General features: G+C 41.0%; 1 protein-coding gene across 3 annotated transcripts in view; it reads left to right on the forward strand.

Annotated features, from left to right (window-relative positions):
• The window catches only part of MAPRE1 (microtubule associated protein RP/EB family member 1), a 37,287-nt gene extending 19,496 nt beyond the window's left edge, over positions 1–17,791 (forward strand). For all 3 annotated transcript variants that reach the window (XM_007522687.2, XM_016187968.2, XM_060188406.1), the window contains exons 4-7: positions 6,545–6,752; positions 9,220–9,341; positions 14,075–14,227; positions 16,039–17,791. In XM_007522687.2, coding sequence (XP_007522749.1) covers positions 6,545–6,752; positions 9,220–9,341; positions 14,075–14,227; positions 16,039–16,095 — 540 coding nt within the window. In that variant the 3' untranslated portion in view covers positions 16,096–17,791. The remainder of the gene's footprint in view (positions 1–6,544; positions 6,753–9,219; positions 9,342–14,074; positions 14,228–16,038) is intronic.
• The last annotated feature ends 10,173 nt before the right edge of the window (positions 17,792–27,964 follow it).

Consider the following 27,964-nt stretch of genomic DNA (forward strand, 5'->3'; position numbering starts at 1 on the left):
TTTCTGGGCTCTCAGTTCTATTCCACTGGTCAGTGTGTCTGTTCATGTTCCAGTACCAAGCAGTTTTGATGACAATGGCCCTATAATACAGTTTGAGATCTGGCAGTGTGATGCCTCCGGTTCTGTTCTTTTTTCTCAAGATTGTTTTGGCAATTCTAGGTCTTTTCTGGTTCCAGATAAACATTTGTAGCATTTTTTCTATTCTCCTAAAAAATGTGCTTGGGATCTTGATGGGGATAGCATTAAATTTGTAGATGGCTCTGGGTAATATATTCATTTTGATGATGTTAATTCTTCCAACCCATGAACATGGAATATCTTTCCACTTCTTTGTGTCTTTTTCAATTTCTTTGAGTAGTGACTCATAATTTTCAGTATACAAGTCTTTCACTTCTTTGGTTAGGTTTATTCCTAGATATTTTATTGTTTTTGTTGCTATAGAAAAAGGAACTGATTTCTGGATTTCAATTTCTTGTAACTTAGTGTTTGCATAGAGGAATGCCACTGACTTTTGAATGTTAATTTTATAGCCTGACACCTTACTGTATTGCCTGATGATTTCCAAAAGCTTCTTGCTGGATTCCTTAGGTTTTTCCATGTATACTATCATGTCATCTGCAAATAAGAAGAGTTTGACTTCTTCTCTTCCAATCTGTATGCCTTTAATTCCTTGCTCCTGCCTGATTGCTATGGCAAGAACTTCCAACACTGTGTTGAATAGTAATGGTGATAGTGGGCAGCCCTGTCTAGTACCTGATCTGAGGGGAAATGCTTCCAGTTTTTCACCATTGAGTATGATGTTGGCTGTAGGTTTGCTATATATAGACTCCACTATCTTCAGGAATTTTCCATCTATTCCTATTTTTTGTAGTGTTTTGATCATAAAGGGATGTTGTATTTTGTCAAAGGCTTTCTCTGCATCTATTGATATGACCATGTGGTTTTTGGTTTTGCTTTTGTTGATGTGGTGGATCACATTGATTGATTTACGTATATTAAACCAACCTTGCATGCCTGGGATAAACCCCACTTGGTCATGATGAACAATTTTTTTGATATACTGCTGTATCCGGTTGGCTAGAATTTTGTTCAATATTTTCGCATCTATGTTCATCAGAGATATTGGTCTGTAGTTTTCTTTTTTGGTTGTGTCCCTGTCTGCTTTTGGTATCAGGGTGATGTTGGCTTCATAGAAGCTGGCAGGGAGTATTCCAGTGTCTTCAATCTTCTGGAAGACTTTTAAAAGTAGAGGTATTAGTTCTTCTTTGAAGGTTTTGTAGAATTCATTTGTAAAACCATCTGGTCCAGGACTTTTGTTTTTGGGAAGATTTTTGATAACTGTTTCAATTTCATTAGCTGTGATGGGCCTGTTCATGTTATCCACTTCCTCTTTACTTAGTTTTGGAAGTTGGTAGATATCTACGAAATCATTCATTTCTTCCAGGTTCTCTAGCTTGGTGGCATATAGTTGTTCATAGAAGCCTCACATGATATGTTGAATTTCTGCAGTGTCTGTTGTGATATCTCCTCTTTCATTTACTATCCGATTTATTTGGGTCTTCTCCCTTTTTTGTTTTGTGAGTCTGGCTAAAGGTTTGTCGATTTTGTTTACTCTTTCGAAGAAACAACATTTACTTTCATTCATCTTTTGTATGGTTTTCCTATTCTCAATGTTAATTTATTTCTGCCCTAACTTTAGTGATTTCTGTCCTTCTGGTTGCTTTAGGATTCCTTTGTTGTTCTTCTTCTAGGTCTTTAAGATGTGCAATCAGGCTGTTTATTTGTGCCTTTTCTTATTTCCTAATGTGTGCTTGTATAGCTATGAACTTCCCTCTTAGGACTGCTTTAGCTGTGTCCCAAATATTTTGTTAGCTTGTGTCTTCATTTTCATTGAACTCTCAAAACATTTTGATTTCTTCCTTGATTTCCTCTTTGACCCAGAAGTTGTTAAGAAGTGTACTACTGTTGAGCTTCCACATTTTGGGACTGTTACTAATCTTTTGTTGATTGTTAAGTGTTAGTTTAATTCCACTGTGGTCTGAGAAGATGCTTGGGATGATTTCAGTGCTCTTGAATTGGCTGATGCTGTCTTTGTGGCCTAACATATGGTCTATTCTTGAGAATGATCCATGTGGATTTGAGTAGAATGTGTATTCCAGTTTATTGGGATGAATGACTCTGAAAATGTCCAATAGTTCTAGTTTCTCTATCTCTTCATTTAGCTCCCTTATGTCTTTACTGATTTTCTTCCTGGATGATCTGTCAAGTTGAGAGAGTGGGGTGTTGAAGTCCCCTACTATGATTGTGTTACTGTTAATATATTGCTGTAGCTCTTTCAGTAGAAGTTTGATGTATTTAGATGGCTTCTCATTGGGTGCATAGATGTTAATAATTGTTAAGTCCTCTTGATTGACTGATCCTCTGAGCATTAAGTAGTGTCCATTCCTATCTTTTTTAATCTTATCTATTTTAAAGTCTATCATGTCAGATATGAGAATAGCTGTTCCTGCCCTTTTTTGTGGGCCATTGGCTTGTATGATAGTTTTCCATCCTTTCACTTTAAGTCTGTGTTTGTCTTGTTGAGTTAGGTGAGTCTCCTGTAGACAACATATTATTGGGTTGTGTTTTCTGATCCATCTTCCTACTCTGTGTCTTTTAATAGGTGAATTCAGGCCGTTGACATTTATTGATATCAAAGATTGAAGATATTTTAATGCCATTCTTGTAGAGTTTTAGAGTGTTTTGATATATGTCCTATTTGTGGTGGTCTGGTTGTTTATAGGAGACCTTTCAGAACTTCTTTCAGGGCAGGCTTGGTGATGGTTGCTTCCTTCAACTGTTGCTTGTCTGAGAAGGTTTTGATGCTTCCATCTAGTCTGAATGACAATCTAGCAGGATATAGTATTCTTGGCTGAAAGCCTTTCTCATTGAGCACTCGATAGATATCTTGCCATTCTCTTCTGGCCTGTAGTGTTTGTATGGAGAAGTCTGCTGCTAATCTTATGGGTTTTCCTTTGTAGGTGACTCTTTGTTTTTCTCTTGCAGCCTTGAGGATCCTTTCTTTATCCTTATTCCTTTCCATTCTAAGTATGACATGTCTTGGTGTCTTTAGGTCTGGGTTAATTCTGTTTGGGACCCTCTGGGCTTCTTGAATCTTTATGTCTTTGGTGTTGTCTAGACTAGAGAAATTTTCAGCTATTATGGTCTGGAGAATGCTTTCTTCCTCTCCTTCTCTTTCTTCCTCTGGTAAGCCAATAATGCGTATATTGGTTCTTTTGAAGTCATCCCATAGGACTCTGTTGTTAAGCATCTCTTAATCTCTTTTTGAGATCTCTTAGTTCTTTTTTAGTTGTCTCTAATTCATCCTCAATCTTGCTAATTCTGTCTTCAGCCTCATAGATTCTATTCTCTCTGCCCTCTACTGCTTTCTGGAGTTCATCTATTTTGTTGCCCTGCTCTGATACTGTTTTAGCTTGTTCAGCTAGTTGCCTTCTTAGCTCAGCAATTTCAGCTTTCAGCTCTCTAATAACCATGAGATAATTAGAATTTCCTTCCATAGTCTCATTTGTTGTTTCTGTATTTCTGATTACAATTTTTTCAAATTCTTTACTCACTCCTGTGATTATTTCCTTAGCTAATGTTTGGATGTTGAACTCGTTGTTTTGTGCTTCACCCTCTGGAGGACTTTTAGCTGGACTCTTGTCCTGGTTCGAGTCTCTAATATTTTTTCTTGTTGTTTTAACCATTTTATATATTATGTTATGAGTTCGCTTTATCAGTATTTTTCAAATTATTGATCACTATTGCCTGAATTGACTTGTGTCTAAGTAAGTTAAATAAAGGGTTCACAGTGGTGGAAGTTAACAGTTTTTTCAATCCCTGAGTTGGAGCTCAGTGGTGTAAAAGCCTCTTTTTTTTTCTTCCCTGTAGGCTATGGGAGCCTGAGGGCTTTTAAACTATCAATAGGCTTCTTAGCTTAATCACTGACTCCTGACCAAGAGATAAAGCAGGGTGTGGCAGAGATAATCCAGTGGTTATGCAAAGAGACTTTCACAGCCCCTCAGCTATGCCATGGGAGGTATAGGTCTTCTCCTGAGTTTCCCGGTTAGATCTCTGTCCCCTGGTGTCCCTCCCTGTTGCTGCTCCAGATTCTGAGGGTAGTAGCAATGGAGACTCAGAGTTGCACTTGGTGAGTCTCTGGGGAGTCCTTTCCTCCCTTCAGCTGTCCTCTTGTTGTGGAGCAGACTGGAGGTGGTGTCTCCACTGATAAACTGTTGAACTGTTAGCAGTCACTTAATCTCTCCTTAGACTCCTCTCTCCTCTCTGTCACCAGCCACGCGTGTTTGTACTCACGGGTGATTTACTGGGTTCCTGTGGTCATTGTAGTCCTGTCTTGTTTCGGTCCGGGTGGTCTCCTTTGGTATTCCTAGTTGATCCGGGAGAGGAGAGGAGAGAAAGCGATCTGCTGCTCGTCAGTACTTGCTTTTCTATAGCAAGGTACAAGGAATATTTCTGGTAGGTGCTAGGAAGCAGCCTCTTGCCCACAAAATTTTTTTTTAGGCACCAGAAATAGGCTTCATTGGTTATCTTTAGGACAAATACTCTGTTTTAGTAGATGTAGTTACTATATTACAAAATTAAGTAGCTGTGTCACACCCTGTCCCCCCATTAGAAGTGTTTATACTGGGGGTTGGGCGGTAGAGCAGCGGGTTAAGCACTCATGCAGGTGTCTTTCTCTCCCCTTCTCTGTCTTCCCTTCCTCTCTGGGTTTCCTCTCTGTCCTATCCAACAACAATGGCAGCAATGACAACAATAATAGTAACGACAACGATAAACAACAAGGACAACAAAAGGAGAAACACAGCCTCCAGGAGCAGTGGATTCATAGGGCAGACACTGAGTCCCAGCAGTAACCCTTGAGGCCAAAAAAAAAAAAGTGTTTATACTTCAGAAAAATTTTGTTTTATGTATTTTATGAGATTGAGAGAGAGGCTAGGACATCATTACCATATGTTGTATTGGAGACCGAACTTGGAACCTTTTACTTGTAAATTGGATGCTCTGCTACCATACCATCTCCTAGGTCACAGAGGTGTTAGAGTTCGTCTTTTTAAAAGATTTATGTATTGGGCTGGCGAAATAACTCACTTGGGTTGTGTGCTGATTTGCGGTGTGCGACCCTTGTTTGCATCTGACTCCCACTGCGTTGAAGGAAACTGGCACCGTGCACGGTCTTTTTTCATTCTCTTTCTGCCTCTCTACCATCCTGTCTCTATCTAAAATAATTAAATAAGTAAAATAATAAAATTAAGATTTATTTGTGAAGGGAGAGAGGTATCTTGCAGTGGGTTTTGGACATTTTATTTAAAAATATTTCAGTATCATACAAAATGATTTTTAAAATTCATATTTTCTTTCAGAGTGGTGATAAAGTTCAGATTTTTACTTTTTTTTTTTAAAGTAGAAGTACTGGTAAATATCTTTTTTCTTTTTGCCAGAGCACTGCTCAACTCTGGTGTGTGCTGGAGACTGAAACTGAGATACTAGAGCCTCAGGCATGAAAGTCTTTATGTAACCGTAATGCTGTCTCCCCACTCACCATTGAATCTGGCATCCTTGGAAAGCTAATATGACACACTTTGGCCAATAACCCAGCAATTTGTTAACATAGTATTGTATAATGAAAATTGTATTTTAGCATTACATGAAAAGCAGTTTTTTTTAAAAAGATGTATTTATAAATTAGAGATAGAGGAAAGAGAGAACTCTAGCATTGTTCTGGCACATGTGATAGTGGGGATTGAACTCTGGGCCTAAGGCTGTAGAGTCCACGCCTTATCCTTTATCCACTATACAACCACCCAGACTATGTAAACAAACCTTTTTTTTTTCCCCCAGAATTCTGTCCCTGGATTGATAATTCTATCTACCTATTTGTTTAAATACTCTAGTTATTTTACATCAAACTAATTTACTTTTTCTGAGAGAGAAACACAGAAACCACAGAGTACTACTGTTCAGCTTTGACTTTTGATGTGTCAGGCATTCAAAGCTTGTGCTGTATCACGTTGAACCTTGACCTTTTAGACAGTTTATGTCAATACAGGCAGGTTTACTTGTCATTTTCAAATGCATGAGTATACAGTTAATATAGTTGTGAAGGACAGAATTCTCTATCATTTCATTGTTAATTTGCACTGCAGATTTGATGCTTTGTGACAGACACATGCAAGTTGTACAAGAGATGTCCTTTTGAGTAGAAAGATGCCTGTGTCATATTTTAGAGTATGTTTGGATGTGTATGTATATGTGACATTTGTGTTTCTGATTACTTTTTATAAACTCGACGGACTTGAATTTATGTACTCCTGTTGAAGGCAGACTGAACGGAACTTGCACTGTAAGCTTCCAGAGACTTAACTTCTTACCTCTAAAACTTTTTTCTCCTTATGGCAGAACTTTGTATTGATTTACTGCAGGGTCACCTGTTTTACGATTGCCAAAATCCTCTTTGGGATAAATAAGTCTTGATGCTTCTTTATAGATAATTCCTGTGGACAAATTGGTCAAAGGAAAGTTCCAAGACAATTTTGAGTTTGTTCAGTGGTTCAAGAAGTTTTTTGATGCCAACTATGATGGAAAAGAATATGATCCTGTAGCTGCCAGACAAGGTCAAGAAACTGCGGTGGCTCCCTCTCTTGTTGCTCCAGCTCTCAACAAGCCTAAGAAGCCACTTAGCTCCAGCAGTGCAGGTAAGAGAAAACAGAGACATAATGTCCTAAATCTAGTATTCTAGGTATTCATTCAGCATTCATTTAATTTTCTGAGCGGCCACAGCCGTTGGGAGTTTACAGAGTAATCGTAGCTATGACCTGGAAGGTGGCAAAGTGGACAAAGTATTGTTCTGCAGACATAATATTCCAAGTTCAGTCCCTGACTACTTCCGGCTCTCTGTCTGGTATGCATGTATGTGCCCCCCCATAAATAAGTAAATAAATAAGAATAATCACAGCCATATGACAGGAACATGGATCCTGGCATAAGTGAATCTATTGATTCTTAGATCTCTGTAGCCCTGATACAGAAGCTGCTTCCGATTTGCCTGTATTTTTGACACGAGTGGATTACCGAACATGTGAGAAAACAGCTTCCTAATAGCCTTTTCAGTCAGATAGAGGGAGAGACTTCATAGCACCAGAATGTTCCCCAATGCCATGGCATCCCCATATGGTGCCAGGTCTTAAACTTGGGTTGCATACATACATGATGTGGATACCCTACTTGGTGAACTGTCTCTAGCACTCATTTTATTTCTTTTATATTTGCTTACTTATTTAAAATTTTTTTTATATTTATTATCCATTTTGTTGCCTTTTAAAAAAATTGTTGTAGTAGTTGTTGTTATCGATGTCATCATTGTTGGATAGGACAGAGAAATGGAGAGAGGAGGGAAGACAGAGGGTGAGAGAAAGATAGACATAAATTGTATTGTTGGGAGTCGGGTGGTGACATAGCGGGTTAAGAGCACGTGGTGCAAAACGCAAGGATCAGCAGAAAGATCCCAGTTCAAGCCTCAGGCTCCCCACCTGTAGGGGAGTCGCTTCACAGGCGGTGAAGCAGGTCTTCAGGTGTCTGTCTTTCTCTCCACCTCCCTGTCTTCCCCTCCTCTCTCCATTTCTCTCTGTCCTATCCAACAACATCAGTAACAACAACAAGAACTACAACAATAAAACAAGGGCAACAAAAGGGAATAAATAAATATTAAAAAAAGAAAATTGTATTGTTAAAGGGCATAAATAAATAAATATGGTTACTTAATTTAGGGCATTAGAAAGATCAGATATTTTTAGCCTTGCATAACATATTAATTTTATAAAATAAATCCCTGAGTAAATGGATAAAATCATGAATGATAACTTTAAACTTGAGGTAACCTGTTCTTTATTATTTTAGCTTTTGGATAGTTTAGCTCCTTTATTCCTTTTTCCTTGTCTTTGTCAACTTTTAGCTGTTACCGAGAAATCTATGTATGAATCATAGTGTACTACTTCTCTTCTAGCCCTTTATTTATTTTAAAAGTACTTGTTTTCAAAAAAGATTTATTTTGGGCTGGGGAGACAGCATAATGGTTATGCAAAAAAACTTTAATATCTGAGGTCCAAAGTCCCAGGTTTAACCCTCAGCTGTGCTTTGGTCTTGTGTCTGCCTCTCCTTAAAATAAAATATATATTTTATTTGATTTATTTCATATGAGACAGAAGGTTTCCTATGAAAGAAGCAGAGCACCACTATAATGCTGAGGATTGAACTCTTAAGTGTGCAGGTCCTACTCCCTATCAGTTGAGCTGTTTTCTCAAGTGATTTACAAGATTTATTTTATGAGAGAGATATTGACCAGAGCAGGCATTCTAGCTGTTGAGTGTGCTGGAGGAACCTGATCCTTCTGTAAGTTCTCTGCTTTCTTCCCTGAGCCACCTTCCTTACCACTATTGTAGACTTTTTTCTTTTTCTTTCTTTTTTTTTTTTGTCATCAGTTAAGGCTTCACCACTATAGACTAACTTTTTCCAGATAAAGATAGAGAGGGAAAGGCACCACAGCACAAAAACTTCCTTCAGTGCTTTAAGGGCTGGACTTGAACCTGGGTCATGCATGTGGCAAAATAAACACACTGTCCATATGAAACTATCATGCCAGCTCCTCTGGACTTTTTAAACACAGTCTAAAAATGCAAATAGAGATAACTGCTGTGAGGTGATTGGTGGGTAAAAGAAATCTCTACTATCCTTTCCCCAAGGGTTCTGAGTTAGGCTTGCTACTTTCTAGATGGGAAGATGTGATGTGAGTTTGCTCCTAGTATGAACTTGGCCTTGGCTCTATGTAGCTAGCTGCCCTGTTGGGGATTTGCTTAAAAATAGATCATCTGTATGTGCCAGGATGACTTCCTCTTACAAGTAATGGTCCTCTTCACCACAGTGGAAGAAAGACCTCACTGAAAGACTCCCAGCATAGAAGATAACTAAGTTTGATACTTAACGCTGCTGCCAGGGTACAGAACCATTTGGGTAAATATTGGGATGTTTTCTTGCGTGCTGGGTTCTCTAACATTGATCCCTGCATAGCTGTGGAAGGCATTTGGTCACAACCTCTTTTTGTCTGGTGGATTCTCTTGAAATTTATACTCTAAATAAGCAACAACAACAAAAAATTTCTCCTCTCAGCTCCACAGAGGCCCATTGCAACACACAGAACTACTGCAACTCCCAAGGCTGCCCCAGGTGTGGTGCGAAAGAATCCTGGTGTGGGTAACGGTGATGATGAAGCAGCTGAATTGATGCAGCAGGTAGGCATCTCCTTGTGCAAGTGGGAGTCACTTCAGAGGAAAGGATACTTGCTGCCCTGAAGGAGCAGACAGTACCCACTTATGTACTCAGAGAGAGACCTGTACTTTCTGCTTGCTGAAGTGTCCTGCCAGGTTTAAGCACTTCTGGTGTTGTGTGGAGAGCATGAACATGGAAGGGGGAAGTAAAACATTTATAAGATCTATTAGTATCTGTTGGGAAAATCACCCACATGTGGTCCAGGAGGTGGTGCAGTGGATAATGCGTTCTCAACCCTGAGATCTGAGTTCAGTCCCTGGCAGCACATATACCAGAGTGATGTCTGATTCTCTCTCTCTCTCCTCCTGTCTTTCTCATGATAAATAATTCTTTAAAAAAAAAAAAAAAGGAAAAAAAGAAAAGAAAATCACCCACATGACAGGACCTTATCTAATGTCTCTGGGATGTTCTCAGGATTCTGTGGGATCTAGAGACTTGATTCTGAAAAAATATAAAGGAAAATTCTACCCCACATCCCTGAATCATGGAGCATGTGATTTTATAGTTACAGGCTATTTCTCCTCCAGTTAGAGACAGAGACAGAGGTAGATGTACCAGTACACCAAAGCTCCCCTTGCCATAGTCCCACTCAGGTCCGGGCTGCATACTTGACAAGGCAGGTGCTCTGTCTTGTGATGAGCTGTTTCCTCCACTTGGAGATTCCTTTCTGAATAATATTTTAAAAGATTCCACAGTCTGTGAAGTCCCAGGTCATTAGGGATTTAAGTTGAGAATGGAGTTAATGTGAAAAGTCTATTCTTTTGTTAGTAGATCAGTGGTTTGAAATGTCTTTAAATTAGTTAGCTGTCCTGAAGTTCAATGTCAGAATTGTTTATTGATAGGAACTAATTTTAGACTTTTAAGTATTTTAAAGCTAATTCTTATTTATGTGTCTATATTTGGGTGATTCTGTTGATCCAGTTTTAGAATCAGTATGCACTGTGACTCTAGTGGCTTTGAGATTGAACTCTTAATTTCCTAAAAGCCAAATCCTAAACCCTAGGGGGAAAATATCCTTTAATGTTTAGAAACTGTGTCTGGTGTCCAGTACTCATAGCCAGCTGCTCCCTATAGATATGAGTTAAGAACCTGTGCAAAGATCTCTTTTTGGGGTGGGGCTAGGGTAAGGGGGCTGGTAAGTGCACATATTACAGTGCACAAGGAACTGGGGTCAAGCCCCTGGTCCCCACCTGCAAGGGGAAAACTTCACCAGTGTTGAAGTAGGGCTGCAGGTGTCTCTCTATTTCCCCTTCCCCTCTCAATTCCTCTCTGTCTCTATCCAATAATAAATAAATAAAATATATTTTTAAAAGATCTTCCCCCCCCCCCCTTTCATTCAGTAATTTGTATGTTTCATGGCTTGGGAGTATTGAGATGGCTTGGTCACCATGCCCATTAGTATGGCTGCCCTGAGCACATCTGGACTCTGTTACTGTAAAGTACAGAAGTCTTGGAGGATAAGGAGACTTCCCTGTAACTACTGAGGTCCAGATTTGAGTATACACAGAAGCAGTATGAGAGAAAAAAATAACAAGAGTAATGGATTGATGGTAAGGACCAGGGATATAGCTCAGTGGTAAAGTACATGCTTTAAATTGATGTGGGCCTAATTCAGTCACCAGCATAAATAAATAAATAAGTAAAATAAAAAGGCTTGATAGCAAGACTGTGTGGCTAGTGCAGGAATGATTTTTTTTTTTTTCCCTAATGCCCTCCATAAGATGTCATTTTTATGGGACCACCGTGCTCATTCCAGCTATTGTCCTCTGAGGTGGAATATAGACTTCCAGTTCCATTAAATTTGGGGGTTGTCCTATCTTTGCCAATTAATTCTCTCTGAGAAAAGTCAATTACCCTCTCTGAGCTTACTGCCTTGTGCTTATGCTTTGCACGTAGTAGCTTCAAAGGTTGTGTGAATTGGTAATATTGAAGCATCTAGATTGGTGTTTATCGGGGTAGAGGGACAAGTGGCATTAGATAAAAGACAGTTTTGCTTATTATGGGCTTTGCCTATGATCTGGATAGAGTGAAAATGGTTTCTCAAGTGTCTTGCAAAGGTTCAAAGCATTGAGATTGTTGCATGAAATACACGAATGTTAATGATGTGTACAAAATGTTAGAATGTTAATAATAGCAAGAACAATAGCTTCTAAAGTGCATATGTTGCCCTGTACCACTTCAGTTTTACTTTTGCAGCAGTCTTGTGAGGTTCTGTTTTTTTTTTTTAAATACTTATTTATTTATTCCCTTTTGTTGCCCTTGTTGTTTTATTGTTGTAGTTATTATTGTTGTTGTCGTTGTTGGATAGGACAGAGAGAAATGGAGAGAGGAGGGGAAGATAGAGAGGAGGAGAGAAAGATAGACACCTGCAGATCTGCTTCACCGCCTGTGAAGCGACTCCCCTGCAGGTGGGGAGCTGGGGTTCGAACCGGGATCCTTATGCTGGTCCTTGTGCTTTGCGCCACCTGCGCTTAACCCGCTGCGCTACAGCCCGACTCCCGAGGTTCTGTTTTATTTTTATTATCTTGATTTATTGGAAAGAGAAAGCCAGAAACGAGAGGAAGGGGAGGATAGATACCTGCAGTACTGCTTCACCACTCGCTCAGCTTTCCTCCTGCAGGTGGGGACTTGCACATTGTTAATGTGCATTTAACCAGGTGTGCCACCACCCAGCTTTTTTTTTTTTTTTCTCTCAATTTTACCAGAGCACTGCTCAGTTCTGGCATATGGTGCTGGGGGCCATTAAATTTGGATCTTGGCTTCATCATCTCAGGCTTAAACCAGAGGGTGACTGCTGAGTGGCATTAAATAGAAGAGGCTATGTGACTTACCTGAAGTGTATAGATTCTTCCTAGCACCACCACTTGAACCTGTAGTTTTTTTTTTTTTTTTTTTTAATATTTATTCCCTTTTGTTGCTCTTGTTTTATTGTTGTAGTTGTTATTGATGTTCTTGTTGGATAGGACAGAGAGAAATGGAGAGAGGAGGGAAGACGGGGAGAGAAAGATAGACACTGGCAGACCTGCTTTTCTGCCTGTGAAGTGACCCCCCTGCAGGTGGGGCTGGGGCTCGAACCAGGATCCTTATGCTGGTCCTTGTGCCTTGCGCCACCTGCGCATAACCCGCTGCGCTACCGCCTGACTCCCAGTTTGTTTTTTTTAACTGTAGTTTTTTTTTTTTTTTTAAGATTTGTTTTAATATTTATTTCCTTTTTGTTGCCCTTGGTGTTTTTATTGCTGTTGCAGTTATTATTGTTGTTGATGTCATTTTTGGATAGGACAGAGAGAAATGGAAGGAGGAGGGGAAGACAGAGGGGGGGAGAGAAAGACACCTGCAGACCTGCTTTACCGTGAAGTGACTCCCCTGCACAGGTGGGGAGCCAGGGGCTTGAACCAGGATCCTCACACCAGTCCTTGCGCTTTGTGCATGTGTGCTTAACCCCCTGCGCTACCGCCCGACTCCCTTAACTAGTTTTTAAACTAAATCACTACACTGAGCAAATTGCCATGAAGCATTGGGGATCAAGGCAGGGAAGGGATTGGCAAGTAGTCTGGAGAGATTTTTAGTAGAGAAGATTGATTTGAGTTGGTGCTATCCTATGAACAAGTCTCAGGAAACAGTAAGCAAACTGTTTACCGTGTATGTGTGTGTGTGTTTACCAGAGGGATACTCAGCATTGACCTAATGGTGGTGCCAGGCGTTCGACCTGGGGCCTTAGCCTCAGACATAAGCCTTTTGCATATTAGTGAAGTAGACAAGGAAGTGAAAGACAACTTCTGAATGGTTTCACTCATTTGTGGAATATGAATAATTGAATCATATAAACTTACCAAAAAAACCCATTTCTTTTTATTTATTTATTCCCTTTTGTTGCCCCTGTTGTTTTATTGTTTATTGTTGTAGTTGTTGTTATTGATGTCGTTATTGTTGGATAGGACAGAGAGAAATGGAAAGAGGAGGGGAAGACAGAGAGGGGGAGAGAAAGAGTGACACCTGCAGACCTGTTTCACTGCTTGTGAAGTGAATTCCCTGCAGGTGGGGAGCCAGGGCCTTGAACTGGGATCCTTATTGCCGGTCCTTGTGCTTGGCGCCACGTGCGCTTAACCCTCTGGGCTACCGCCTGACTCCCCAAATCCCCATTTCTTAAGAACTATGCTGGTATTTGGTGATGGCTGGATGTGGCACAGAGCTGCTGAGATCCTGTAATCTTACAGTCTTGTACTTAATTAAATCACCAATAAAGTTATTGAATAGGCAAGAAAGTCTTTTGTGTAACTACTATGTTATCTATCAGGACCTCTTGGTAGGGCCTTAGTTTATATTTCCTAGAGTAGTCTTGCCCTTTCATTAAAGGTAGGACCTATACAGCCCTGATCAAGCCTATGTTATATATATCTGGGTCTGAAAAATATTGACTTGTGTGGTCCGGGAGGAGAAAGCAGTGGAGAAAGCATAGGACTCTCAAGCATGAGGTCTTGAGTTCAGTTCCCGGCAGCACATGTACCAGAGTGATGTCTCGTTCATTCTCTCTCTCCTACTTTCTCATTAATAAGTAAAATATTAAAAAAAGAAAATTGACACAAGTGTTTGCTCATATCAGAGATCTGATGAAAGATCATCTTCCTTTGGGTTAGAAATTTGACATTTTTTTTTTATGAATGCTGCATTTCTTACCTTTTAAAAATATCTTACACAGGTCAACGTATTGAAACTCACTGTTGAAGATTTAGAAAAAGAAAGAGATTTCTACTTTGGAAAACTAAGGAATATTGAATTAATTTGCCAGGAGAATGAGGGGGAAAACAACCCTGTATTGCAGAGGATTGTGGACATTCTGTATGCTACAGATGTACGTACTGACATGAGATGATTTTCTTGCTATTTTGCAACCTAAGAGAATATGGGTTTTATCTGGTTTTAGCAAAATCATTACTGGTGTTTATCATACCTCCATGTAGATTCCTGAAGAGAGCTCATCTTTGACCATTAAGCCAGAGAGTGTTTTTGCCCAGCTTCAACTTCTGCCTTGAGCCTTTAAGGCAGAAATAGAGCAAGGAGGTAACTATGGAGTTGTTGGAAAAGTCATGATATATTTTTCCTGTTTTTCTATGCCAGAATGCATCTTGACTTTTCTGGCACTCCAATAGCTTGCCCTCTGTAGTTTGTGGCCACTGATAGTGAGCCACAAAGTGATTTGAACCCTGCCATGTGATCCACACTCCTTCCCTTAACACTTGGTCCCTAGGCCTGAGATCCTGTCTCTATTTTATGAGGGTCACAGGCATATGGGCATGCTGTAGAGAAGCAGCCTACCCCCCACCCCTTTTTTTGGGGGCTCAGCTGTGGCTTATAGTGGTGCTGGGGATTGAATCTGGGATCTCAGAGGCTCAGGCACGAATGTCTTTCTGCATAAGTATTTTTCCCAAACTCTTTTGATACCTGTTGCCCTTGACCGCCACTGTGTGTGACTTTGCTCCTCCCAGGAGCATACCTAGCTCCTTTGTCTTCAAAGAACTTTGTGGTTGAGTTTCTTGGGTTCCATGTGTATTACATAATGAAATCAACTCATTCTAATCCTGACATGTTGGCTACTCAGAAAAGACTAATTTCCCTTAGGTTCAGGATTTGACATCTTTATTGTGTTCACTGTTTAATGACCTGTGTTGTTTATTTATTGTTCCTCATGCTTAATGACATATATAGGATCAGATTACTATCTATAGTGCAGATAAGACTTGCTTTGTCACATAATGAAAACAAAGATGAAAGATTTAGTGGTCAGTGATTTTGAATAGTGGTTTTATTTTTATTTTTGTATTTTTACATTTTATTTATTAATGAGAGGGATAGAAGGAGGGAGGGAGAAAGAACCAGACATCACTCTGGCACATGTGCTGCTGGGGACTGAACTCAGGACCTCAGGCTTGGGAGTCCAGTGATGTATTCAATGCACCACCTCTTGGACCACTACTGAATAGTATTCTAATGGTGTCTTATCTTAAATTCAATCATACAGGTTTAGTTAAAAAAGGGGGGGGAGGGTTGTTGAAGGCACAGTGTCTGCCACAAGTATATGTCAGTATGCCTTGGACTAAGTATTAGGTGGTGCCATGTATCTGCTGGTTTTCCAGGCATTAATACTGGCTGGCTCTTACTGTTAGAATGGAAGAATTACATAGTGTAACAGTTTTTTGTTTTCTTTCTTAGAAAATTTATTTTTGTCACTGTTGGGGTTTCACTGATTTGGCTTACCCCCCTGGGTGGTGCATATCAACAGAGCTCTCTCTAGTGTTGAAGGAGCCAGGCATGAACTTGGATCTCATACATAATAAAACAGGCTCCTTGGGGCCCAGTGGTGGCACACCTGGTTAAGTGCTCATATGAAAGGACCCAAGTTCAAGTCCCTGGTCCCCACCTGCAGGGGACAAGCTTCATGAGTGGTGAAGTAGGCCTAACTGTAGGTGTCTTGTCTTTTTTTCTCTCCATCTCTTCCTCCTCTCTCAATTTCTCTGTCTCTATCCAATAATAAGTAAATAAATATTAAGAAAAAAAAAACAACAACCAGGTTCCCTATACAGTAATACAAAGAAAATGAACCCAGGTAAAAGCAGTTTTATTCACTATGAGTAATCACTTTCCTCTCTCATTTTCCTACTTTAGGAAGGCTTTGTGATACCTGATGAAGGTGGACCACAGGAAGAACAAGAAGAATATTAATAGCCTGAACCAGCAGAACAACATCTGAATTCTTCACTCCAAATCATGTGCTTAACTGTAAAATACTCCCATTTATTATCCTTAGAGGACTCACTGGTTTCTTTTCATAAGCAAAAAAGTACCTCTTCTTAAAGTGCACTTTGCAGAGTTTCACTCCTTTTCCAATGAGTTTGAGTTAGGAGCTTTTACCTTGTAGCAGAGCAGTATTAACATCTAGTCGTTCACTTAGGGAACAAAGAGGCTGACCTTGGGGCGCATCATGTGGATGCTGGCAACACTGATCACTGGAAAAGGTGTTTCAGTGTAATAAGCTGAGGTGGATACCTCAGTAGAAAACATAAAGACTGAATTCAATTTTAAACTAATGTGAAATCTTGGCAGAGATCATTTTAATAAATAAATGCCTTAAGAGTATTTAAAATATGCTTCCATAGTTCAAAATATAAAATAGAACCTGAGAAGAAATTCTGTGTGTTTGATAAACTGTGTCTGGGGAAGGACCAGACAATGGAACCTGCTGTTCACAGGCCTTGTAGGACTGCTTAACTCCTCAGAGGCCTCAATATTGGCCCGAAAGGAAAGTTTAAAAAGTTGCTCTGCAAAGCCAGATGTCCTTGACCAGTTGCATCCCTCCCTGCTAAGAAGCATTGTTGTCTGGATGAATATAAGGTGTGTTTTAGCCCTGAGACTTCTGAGTTGAAGAACATGATTTTGGTTGAGTATTTCTTTGATTTTTCTAAATAATCTAAAATTTCTATGTGTGTGTGTGATAATTTTTAAAATTTTTTTTTTTTTAAATAAAGTAATGAGGTGTGTCCAGTGCTAACGATTACTTTAGGGAACTTGCCCACATTGCTGGGATTTGATGGGGGTTGTGTCCCATTTTACTGTCTTTTAAGTTTACATTTAACATATGTCTCTCTCTTCTCTGCTCCCTTCGCCCACTGGGGACTCCTCTTTGGCTCCTTAAAGTTTGCTGCTTTGAGTGGAAGTTTAGCAGGCAGGTGATCATGCTGCAAGTTCCTTCTGGACCTCTGGCAAAGAGAGTGATTAGTGAAGGCCATCACTCTCTTGGATCTGCAAGGCGGGGTGTTTTCAGTACCTGCTGTTCATAGCCCTCCACTGTTAACAGAATACTTTGCCAGTGCACTAATCTCTTTGGAGATAAAATTTGTTAGTATGTTACTAAATGTTAATTTTTTTTTTCAGAAAATACAGTACCACGTCTGAATTAATTATTAATATTTAAAACTACTTCATTCCTTAATGCTACTTCATTTGCTCTTCCCGCAGCCTAATTCAGGCCCTTTGGCAGAATTCTGTAAAATGTGTGTCACCCACTACTGAGATTGTTCAGTCCCTGATGTATTTGTATTGATTTGTTTCTGGTGGTAGCTTGTCCTAAAATGTGTGTAGAAAGCAGATATTTTATGATAAAATTGTTATGTAGTGCATGCTCTGTGTGGACTTCAGAGGAAAACCCAGATTCAGTCATTAACAATGCCAAAAAGAAAAAAAAATGCAAGTAACTAGCCATTGTTCAAATAACAGTGGTGCTATCTCTTTTGTGGCCTTTTAGACTTTTGTTGCCCTAAAATTCCATTTTATTGGGAACCCATTTTCCACCTAGTCTTTCTTGACAGGGTTTTTTTCTATTTTAAACAGTTTCTAAATAAAATTCTGTATTTCAAGAGCATCATGTCTTCTGAAATTTGTCTTTCTCTGAGTGTGTACTGTATGTTCAAATGACAAAGTGCTAATGATTTTTTTTCTTGAATTAGGATTGATATTTTCAAATCCTATTCTGTTTTATTTTCAAATGTGCTTATTTCTTAGCTTAATTTTTTTTCCTGGTCTTTATTTTGTACTAGCCTCCACACTTAAAAAAATATATGTGTTTTATTTATTGTTTTTAATGAAAAAAAAAAAATATATATATATATATATATTTGGGGGGGGGGAACCAAAGCACTTTTCAGCTCTGGCTTCTGGACCCTCAGAACCTTAGGCATGAAAGTCATTTCAAAATCATTATATCCTCTCCCTAACCTCCCACACTTCATATTTCTATTATTTCATGTTGACTCTTTCCTCTCAGAAGTCCTAGACTTGGTTGGCATAACTGCAGTGAAGCTTTTTCTGGTTGTTTCCTCCCAGGAAATACAACAGGAGAGTATATTTCAATAACAGTGTACTTTTTTTTTTAAAAAGATATATTTGTTAGAACCAGAATATCATATTGACTCTTGTGATGCTAGGGGTTGAACTCAGGACCTCATGCTTGTGAGTTCAGTGCACTGTCAGCTGTGCCACTTCACAAGCCACTGTGCACACAATCTTAAGCATGTTTTCTACTTTTTGTTTCTGTGCATTAAAAAATGAGTTCGAAAGGAGATGTGTTGTATTTTTCAGTATGAAATAAAAGTTAAATGGATAGAAAAATGTTCTCTCCCCCCCTTTTTAGAATACCCACTCCAATTAGGGATATTCTGTAGCTCTACTTGATCATGATTTTGTGACATCATTTAAAAAAATATTCATTTATTTATTTTAGAAAGAGACACATTGAGAGGGAAAGGAAGATAGACACCAGCAGCACTGCTTCATGGTCTGAAATTTCCCTCTCTCTTAATGTGTGCCCTCAACTGGGTGCACAACTGCCTGGCCCCACACCTTTATTTCCTCCCTCCTCTCTCTTCCTCCCTCTCTCCCTCCCTCCCCCCCTCTTTCTTTCTTTCTTTCTTTCTTTCTTTCTTTCTTTCTTTCTTTCTTTCTTTCATATTTATTATTGGACAGAGAGAACTTGAGATGGGAGGGGAAGATAGGCAAAGACACCTGTAGCCTTGCTTCACCATTCATGAAGCTTTCCCCCTGCAGGTGGGGACCAGGGGCTTGAACCTGGGTACCTGTGCACCGTGATCCTTGTGCACTTAACTAGGTGCACCACTGCCTGGTCCCTCACCTTCATTCTTTATTTTTTATTTTTATTTTTAATTATCTTTACTTACTGGATAGAGATAGCCAGGAACTGAGGGAAAGGGGTGATAGGGAGAGAGACACCTGCAGCCCTGCTTCACCACTTGTGAAGCTTTCCTTCTGCCGGTGGGGACTGGGAGCTCAAACCTGGGTCCTTGCGCAGTGTAACCAGGTGTGCCACCACCTGGCTCCTTACCTTTATTATTTCTATAGGTTGATGATACACCTTCCTTTAAATGTTAGGTAGCTTAAAAGATATTTGCTGTCATATCTGTTGATAGTCTATAAGCAAAAGATATTTGCTGTCATTTCTGTTGATAGTCTTAAGATACCTCCAGAAATACATTGAGTTTGTGAAGACTCAGCTAAATGACCTTGGGAGAAGTGAAGGTGATGCTGTGTGTCTTGACCTAAGTTCATTAACTTATTTTTATTTTTATTATTTTTTTAATTTATTAATGAGAGGAGAAGAGAGAAAGAACCAGACATCGCTCTGGTATGTGTGCTGCTGGGGGACCTCATGCTTGAGAGTCCGATGCTTTATCCACTGCACCACCTCTCAGACCACTTACCTTTTTAGACCAAGGGACATAAAGTCAAAGACTAATTCAGGTTAGATCACGAGTGCTGTGAACTTGAATAAGCTCTTTGGTTTGCCTCACAAGTTCTGTTGTGTGAAGGTTAAGTAAGCAAATGGATTTTCTTACTATTTTTGGATTTAGATAAACTACTCATCTAGTGGTCCTCAAATTGACCTTAAGAATCACTGGGAGGGAGTCGGGCGTAGCTCAGCGGGTTAAGCGCAGGTGGCGCAAAGCACAAAGATCGGCATAAGGATCCCAGTTTGAGCCCCCGGCTCCCTACCTGCAGGGGAGTTGCTTCACAGGTGGTGAAGCAGGTCTGCAGGTGTCTATCTTTCTCTCCCCCTCTCTGTCTTCCCCTCCTCTCTCCATTTCTCTCTGTCCTATCCAACAACAATGACAGCAATAACAACAACGATAAACAACAAGGGCAACAAAAGGGAAAATAAATGTAAAAAAATTATTAAAAAAAAAGAATCACTGGGAGCTTGTTCAATATAGTATATATAAAATTCTCCAGTTGTGAGTTAGGAAACCAAGAGTGTGCAGGTACTCTAGGTGACCTGAGCTTCATAATGAGAAAAGAGAGACAGAGTAAGACCAGAGCATTGGATGCATTGGATCGACCTTCTCATGATGCATCTCGTGAGTACCCATTTATTGGGGAAACTGACGATCCTTCCTAGCCGACTGAATCCACATGGATCCCAGTCACTTTCAAAGCCAGCAACAAGCAGACATCAGGCTCAACCTGATGCTGTTGACTGGCTATGGAAGAAGGGCAAACGCTAGAAGAAGAAGATTGCTCAACTCTGGCTTGTTTGTGGTGCTGGGGATTGAACCTGAGACCTTGGAGTCTTTTGCAGGAGAGTCTTTTACATAATTATATGTCCCTCAAAGTCTTAATACTGGCAGGAGATTTGAGTCACTATAGTCCTTTTCTGACCTTCAAAACTAGATTGATGACCTTAGCTGAAGTGCCTCCCTCATTGGGTGCTTGTTAGAATGAGCTGAGGGACATTAAGAAATAATTGCAGTGGGATAGGTGGTGGCTCAGCCAGTTGAGCTCAATCGCCAGTCCTCACCTGCAGGTGGCAAGCTTCACAGGGAAGTAGTGCCACAGGTATCATTTTATTTTTTGCCTCCAGGGTTACTGCTGGGGCTCAGTGCCTGTAGCACAAATCCACTGCTCCTGGAGGCTATTGTTTTCACTTTAGTTGTGGTTATTATTATTATTGTTATTGCTGTCATTGTTGGATAGGACAGAGAAACAGAAGGAAGATAAAGAGAGAAAGGTAGACACCTGCAGACCTGCTTCACTGCTTGTGAAGCGACCCCTGAAGGTGGGGAGCCAGGGGCTCAAACCAGGATCCTTAACACTCAGGATCCACCCACCCTCCCCACAGGTGTCTCTTATGTCCCTTTTCACTCACAAGTTCTGTTTGTATAAAAAAGAAGATGGAAGAAAAAATCCGAGAGGTGGCACAGTGGATAAAGCATTGCTCTGTCAAGCATGAGATCCTGAGTTCAATTCCCGGCAGCACATTGTACCAGAGTGATGTCTGGTTCTTTCTCCTATCTTTCCCATTAATAAATAAAATCTTAAAAAAAAAAAAAAAAAAAGACTACCAGAAGCAGTGGATTCATCTTGCCAGGCACTTAGTCTCAGCGATAACCCTGGTGGCAATTTAAAAAAAAGGCGGGGGGAGGGGGGGTTGGGCGGTAGTGCAGCGGGTTAAGCACACGTGGCGCAAATCCGCAAGACACAGCGCACAGCGCAAGGATCCCACTTCCAGCCCCTGGCTCCCCACCTGCAAGGGAGTCACTTCACAGGCAGTGAAGCAGATCTGCAGGTGTCTTTCTCTCCCTGTCTTCCCCTCCCTTCTCCATTTCTCTCTGTCCTATCCAACAAGGACATCAATAATAGCAACAATGATAAACGACAAGGGCAACAAAAGGGGGAAAAGTAGCCTCCAGGAGCAGTGGAGAGCCCCAGAAATAACCCTGGAGCCAAAAGAAAAAAAAACATAAAGAACCCCAACCAACTGCATTGTTAGAAGACACCGTTTGGGTTCTTTAGGTCATCTGGAATTGCCTGTAGTTACGAGCTTAGGGCAGGATTTTGTGTCCTGAAAATTTGAGAGTGCCTTCCTTAAGTGGTGTGTTTTTTCTTTGTTTTGTTTTGTTTTTTTCCAGGGTTATAGTTGGGGCTTGGTGCGCGTGCACTACGAATCCACTGCTCTTGGAGGCCAATTTTTAAAAATATTTATTCCCTTTTGTTGCCTTTGTTTTATTGTTCTAGTTACTATTACTGTCATTTTTGTTGGATAGGAGAGAGAAATCGAGAGGAGGGGAAGATGGGGAGAGAAAGACCTGCAGACCTGCTTCTCTGCCTGTGAAGCTACTCCCCTGCAGGTGGGGAGCCGGAGGCTTGAACTGGGATCCTTAGGCCGGCCCTTGTGCTTTGCACCATCTGCGCTTAACCTGCTGCACTACCACCCAACTCCCAAGGCCATTTTTAATTAATTGATTAAATTAATTATACCATTGTTGGATAGGACAGAGAAATTGAGAGAAGGGAAGACGGGAGAGAGACACCTGCAGACCTGCTTCACTGCTTGTGAAGCAACCCTCCTTCTTCTAGCGTTTGCCCTTCTTCCGTAGCCAGTCAACAGGTCAGGTTGAAAGCTGTCAGGAGCTGCTTGTTGCTGGCTTTGAAAGTGACTGGGATCCATGTGGATTCAGTCGGCTAGGAAGGATCGTCAGTTTCCCCAATGAATGGGTACTCACGGGATGCACCATGAGAAGGTCGATCCAATGCATCCCAAAGCAACCCTCCTGCAAGTGGGGAGCTGGGGGCTTGAACTGGGATCCTTGTGCCATTCCTAGTGCTTTGTGCTATGTGTGCTTAACTCAGTATGCTACCACCCAAACCCCTTAAGTGGTGTTTGGTAAAATACATACTCCTCCCTCCCTGCATCTATGTCTCTTTATCTCTCTTGATAGAGACGGGGAGAGAGATGGGAGTGAAACTCCCTTTGCAGGTGGGGACCAGTGGATTGAACCCAGGTCCTTGCACATGGTATGTTGTTGTGTGTTGCCACCAGACTTAGAGTAACAAGTTTATTACTTTATTAAAAAAAATTTTTTTTAAAGATTTTATTTATTTATTTATTTATTTTATTATCTTTATTGGATAGGGACAGTCGGAAATCGAGAGGGTAGGGCAGATAGAGAGGGAGAGAGACAGAGAGACACCTGCAGCCCTGCTTCACCACTTGCAAAGCTTTCCATCTGCAGGTGGGGACCGGGGGCTCAAACCCAGATCCTTGTGCACTGCAACATGTGCGCTCAACGAGGTGCGCCACCACCCGGCCCCTATTTTATTTATTTATTTATTAATGAGAAAGATAGGAGGAGAGAGAGAAAGAACCAGACATCACTCTGGTACATGTGCAGCCAGGGATTGAACTCGGGACCTCATGTTTGAAAATCCAGTGCTTTATCCACTGCGCCACCTCCCAGACCACTAAATTTTTTTTTATATATTTATTTATTTTCCCCTTTGTTGCCCTTGTTTCATTGTTGTTATTGATGACCATTGTTGGATAGGACAGAGAGAAATGGAGAGAGGAGGGGAAGGCAGAGGGAGAGAGAAAGACACCTCAGACCTGCTTCACCGCTTGTGAAGTGACTCCCCTGAGGTGGGGAGTCAGGGCCTAGAACCGGGATAATTATGCCAGTCCTTGCGCTTTACGCCACGTGTGCTTAACCCACTATGCCACTGCCCGACTCCCATTACTTTATTTTTATCAGAGCTCTGAGTTACAGTGGTGCAGAGGATTAAACCTGGGATTTTGGAGACTTAGTCATCAGAGTCCTTGCATAAGCATTACGTTATTTTCCCTGCCCTAGCAAGTTTTTTTAATTTCAAGGGTAGTATTGGTAAATCCTGCTCCTTTCTCTTTCTCCCTGTCTCTGTCTCTCTCACTTTCTCTCTCTCTGTGTATGTGTGTGTGTCTATACACGCAATCTACACGGGTGGTGGGTATCTGCATTCTGAGAGAGACTCCTTTTAATTTCAGAAAGATGAGAGGGGACATCACAGCAATACTTGACTGTTCATGGAGCATTCATTAGTTTGGTGTGTGTTGGACGGGACTGAAACTGGGTCCTTGTGCTTAGTGAAGTGTATACTGAAGTGAGTGAACTATCTTCCAGCCATCCCCTTCCTGATTCTTCTCTAAGTGAAACTGAGTTCTAAATATATATCCTATCTTGCTAGAAAGGTGGAATGCATGTTCATATTTCTCCCTTTTTTCATGTTCCTTTCTGGGGATGGAAAAATGTGTTTTTTTTTAATGATATAACAGCATATTTTGCATTCTGGAACTTCCAAGGCCCCTGGTTCAGTCCCCAGCACCACCATAAGCCAGAGTGTAAGCTGAGAAATGGTAACACTATTGCACCAAAGTAAAAGACTCGGGTTGTGGGGGATTGTTCAGGTCCTGGAACATGATAGCAGAGGAAGGTCTAGAGGGGGTTGAATTGCTGTGTGTAAAACTGAGAAATGTTACACATGTACAAACTACTGAATTTTATTGTTGAATGCAAACCATTAATCCCCTAATTACATATATATTAAGATAAATGCTTACACTAGATTGGAAAGTGAAAATACTGAGCCAAAGAAAAAGCCAATCAAGGGGGCTGGCGGTGGCGCACCCAGTTAAGTGCACATACTAACAAGTGCAAGGACCCAGGTTCGAGCCACACTCCTCATCTGCAGGGGGTTCACTTGATGAGCGGTGAAAAGCAAGTCTGCAGATGTCTTATCTCCCTACCCCCCTCTTTTTTAAAAAAAGATTTGATTTTATTTTAAAATATTTTTTATTTTATTTTTGAGAGAAATGCAGAGAGAGAGGGAGAGAGACAGAAACACCAGAGCACCGCTCAGCTTTGGTTTATGGTTTATGGTGGTGTGGGGGATTGAACCTGGGATTTAGGAGCCTCAGGCATGAGAGTCTGTTTGCATAACCATTAAGCTGTCTCCCCCGCCCCCCAAAAAAGATTTTATTTATTTATTTATTTATTTATTTATTTATTTATGAGAAAGATAGAACCAGACATCACTCTGGTACATGTGATGCTGGGGACTGTACTTGGGACCTCATGCTTGAGAGTCCAGTGTTTTATCCACTTAACAACCTCCTGGACCACGTGTCTATTTTTCCCTCCCTCTGTCTCCTGTCCTTTCTCAATTTCTCTCAGTCCTAATAAAAAAAAATTAGAAAACAAATAAAAAAGGACAAACTGTCCCGGTTCGAGCCCCACTTGCTGGGGAGTCACTTCACAGGCGGTGAAGCAGGTCTGCAGGTGTCTTATCTTTCTCTCCCCCTCTCTGTCTTCCCCTCCTCTCTCCATTTCTCTGTCCTATCCAACAGTAACAACATCAATAACAATAATAACTGTGACAGTAAAGAACAAGGGCAACAAAAGGGAAAATAAATAAATATAATAAAAAAGTAAAAAAAAAGGACAAAATGACTGCCAGAACAGTGGATTCATAGTGTCAGCACCAAGCCCCAGCGATAGCCCTGGTGGCAATAAAAAATAAATAAAGAAAAAAAGCCCATCAACGGATTATCAGCCTTGTTTTTACTTTCAGAGATTTATTATTTACATCATAGAATTTCACTTGAGAATGAGAATAGCCATAGCACTCAGATACATGTAGTGCTGGAGCCTATAAGCTAAGCTGTTTCTGGCTGCCAGCTGCATTGGGGTGGGGGGTGGGGGCTGTGTATGTGTCTGTGTTTTCTCTGTTCTAATAAGCTCTTCTGCTTGACTGGGGAGGTGGCTCAGTGATAGAGCATCAGACTTGCATGCTTAACCCTCAGCACTGCACATGCCAGTCATGATCTGGTTCTTTCATTAGTCTATTTTTGGTCTGGGTGGTGGCGCACCTGGTATAGCTCACACATTAGCATGTGCGAGGACCCAGGTTTAAGCTTCTAGTTCCCACCAACAGGGTGGAAAAGCCAGTCAAGAATGAAGTCCTGTAGTCATCAAGGTAAAAATGATAATGGAGGGGAAATACAAATGTGTGTGTATTTCTGTACTCTTAGTTTGTTAATATCCAGTTTAATAATGCCCCAATATAAAAGACCCCTTTGATGTCAATTCGTTCAACCACTTGATTTTTTAAAAACTTATTATGATTTTTTTATCTCTATCTAAAAAAAAAGGAAAAAGAAAAAAAAAAGGAGGAGAAATGAAAAAGGTGTTTCCTTTTTTTTTTTTCCGCTTAACCAGGTGCACCACCCCCCTGGCCCCTTACCTTTTTTGGGAAAGCTATGGGGGGAGGGGGTGGGATATGGAGATTGGGCGGTGGGAATTGTGTGGAGTTGTACCCCTCCTACCCTATGGTTTTGTTAATTAATCCTTTCTTAAATAAAAAAAAAAAAGGAAAAAAAAACTTATTATGATTAATTATTATTTGCCTCCAGGGTTACCTCTGGGTCTTGGTGCCTACACTATGAATCCACTGCTCCTCATGGCCATTAATTTTTTTTTCTTTTGTATTACCTCTTTATTTATTGGATAGAAGCAGCCAGAAATTGAAAGGGAAGGGGTGATAGGGAGAGAGACAGATTCCTGTAACACTGTTTCACCACTCGCAAAGTGTTACCCCTACAGATGGGGACTGGGGGCTCGAACCTGGATCCTTGCACATTGTAACATGCACTCAACATAGGTGTGCCACCACCTGGCCCCATCATTTTTTCCCCCATTTTTGTTGGATAGGACAGAGAGAAATTGAGAGAGGAGGGGAAGATAGGGGGAGAGAAAGACACCTGCAGACCCATTTCACTGTTTGTGAAGCAACCCCACTGCAGGTGAGTAGCCGGGGGCTTGAATTGGGATCTTTGCCCTTCTTACCATGTACACTTAACCTGGTGTGCCACTGCCAGGCCCCCAACTACTTGATTTTTAATATCTTTCTTACCATGTGACACAATCTTGCAAGGTGACAGTCTCAGGAGAAACACACACACTGCAACACTGCTTCACCACTTAGAAAGCTTGCAGGTGGGGACCAGGGTCTTGAACCTGGGTACTTATGCACTGTAATGTGTACACTCAACCAAGTGTGCCACCACCCAGCCCCTTTGTGGCATAGGTCTGGGGAGACTGTGATATTGAGTAGCTAACATTATGGTAAAATTTTATGTATTACTTAACTGAACAGAGACAGAGAACTCAAGCAGGAAAGGAAAGAGGAGGCAGAGAGGGAAAGTAAGATGGGAGAAACCTATAGACCACTTGTGAAGTTTTCCTCCTGCAGGTGGGAGCTGGGGGCTTGAACCCAGGTCCTTGGGCATTGTAATGTGCACTCAACCAGCTGGCCACTGCCCAGCCCCTGCAAAGACAACATTTTTTGGGGGGTGGGGTGGGCGGGCGGGCAGTAGCACACCAGGTTAAGTATTCACAGTATGAAGTCCAAGGACCTGCACAAGGATACCGGTTTGCGGGGGTGGGGGTATTGCTTCACAAGTGGTGAAACAGGTCTGCAGGTGACTCTCTTTCTCTCTCCCTCTCTGTCTTCCCCTCCTATCTCAATTTCTCTGCCCTATCCAACAACAGCAACAATAACAATGGGGGAAAAAAAAGATGGCCTTGCAGGAGCAGTGGATTTGTAGTGCAGGCACCGAACCCCAGCAATAACCTTGGAGGCAAAAAAATTAATAAAATAATAAAAATTGGTAACATCTGGATCATGAAATGTGACTTAGCTGAGTGTCTTTAAGTCTGGAATCCATAACCCTGACTGAAATAGTCCCGAGTGACTTTCCCTTTAATGCCAGCTTCTGTATTGTGCCACAGAGCAAAGTTGAGCAGCCAGGCACAGACGTACTCTGAAGTTTGAGCCACCACCACACACATATACATATCTCACACCGTTCTTATAGCATTCCTGTTTTCATAGAATTGGGACACATGCAAAGGGTGTGCTAATGCCTGTTCCTTTCACTATCTCAAACTGTAGGAGCCAACTAACTTCTTGGTTTTGGAGAATTTTTAATTTTAATTAAATTTTTTTTTTTTTACCACAGCACTGCATAGGGGATTGAACCTGGAACCTTGGAGCCTCTGGTACAAATGTATTTATGCTATCTCCCCTCTGAATTCTGTTTTTATAATGTTACCTGGTACTTGGTAGTTACCATGATTGGTGGGTGTTCTGGTCAGCCATATTTATCCCATGAATCACTTTGTGCTCATGTTTCTCCTGACTGTTCTGTAGTGTC

Source organism: Erinaceus europaeus, chromosome 1 (genome assembly GCF_950295315.1).
Source record: "Erinaceus europaeus chromosome 1, mEriEur2.1, whole genome shotgun sequence".
Lineage (NCBI taxonomy): Eukaryota > Metazoa > Chordata > Mammalia > Eulipotyphla > Erinaceidae > Erinaceus > Erinaceus europaeus.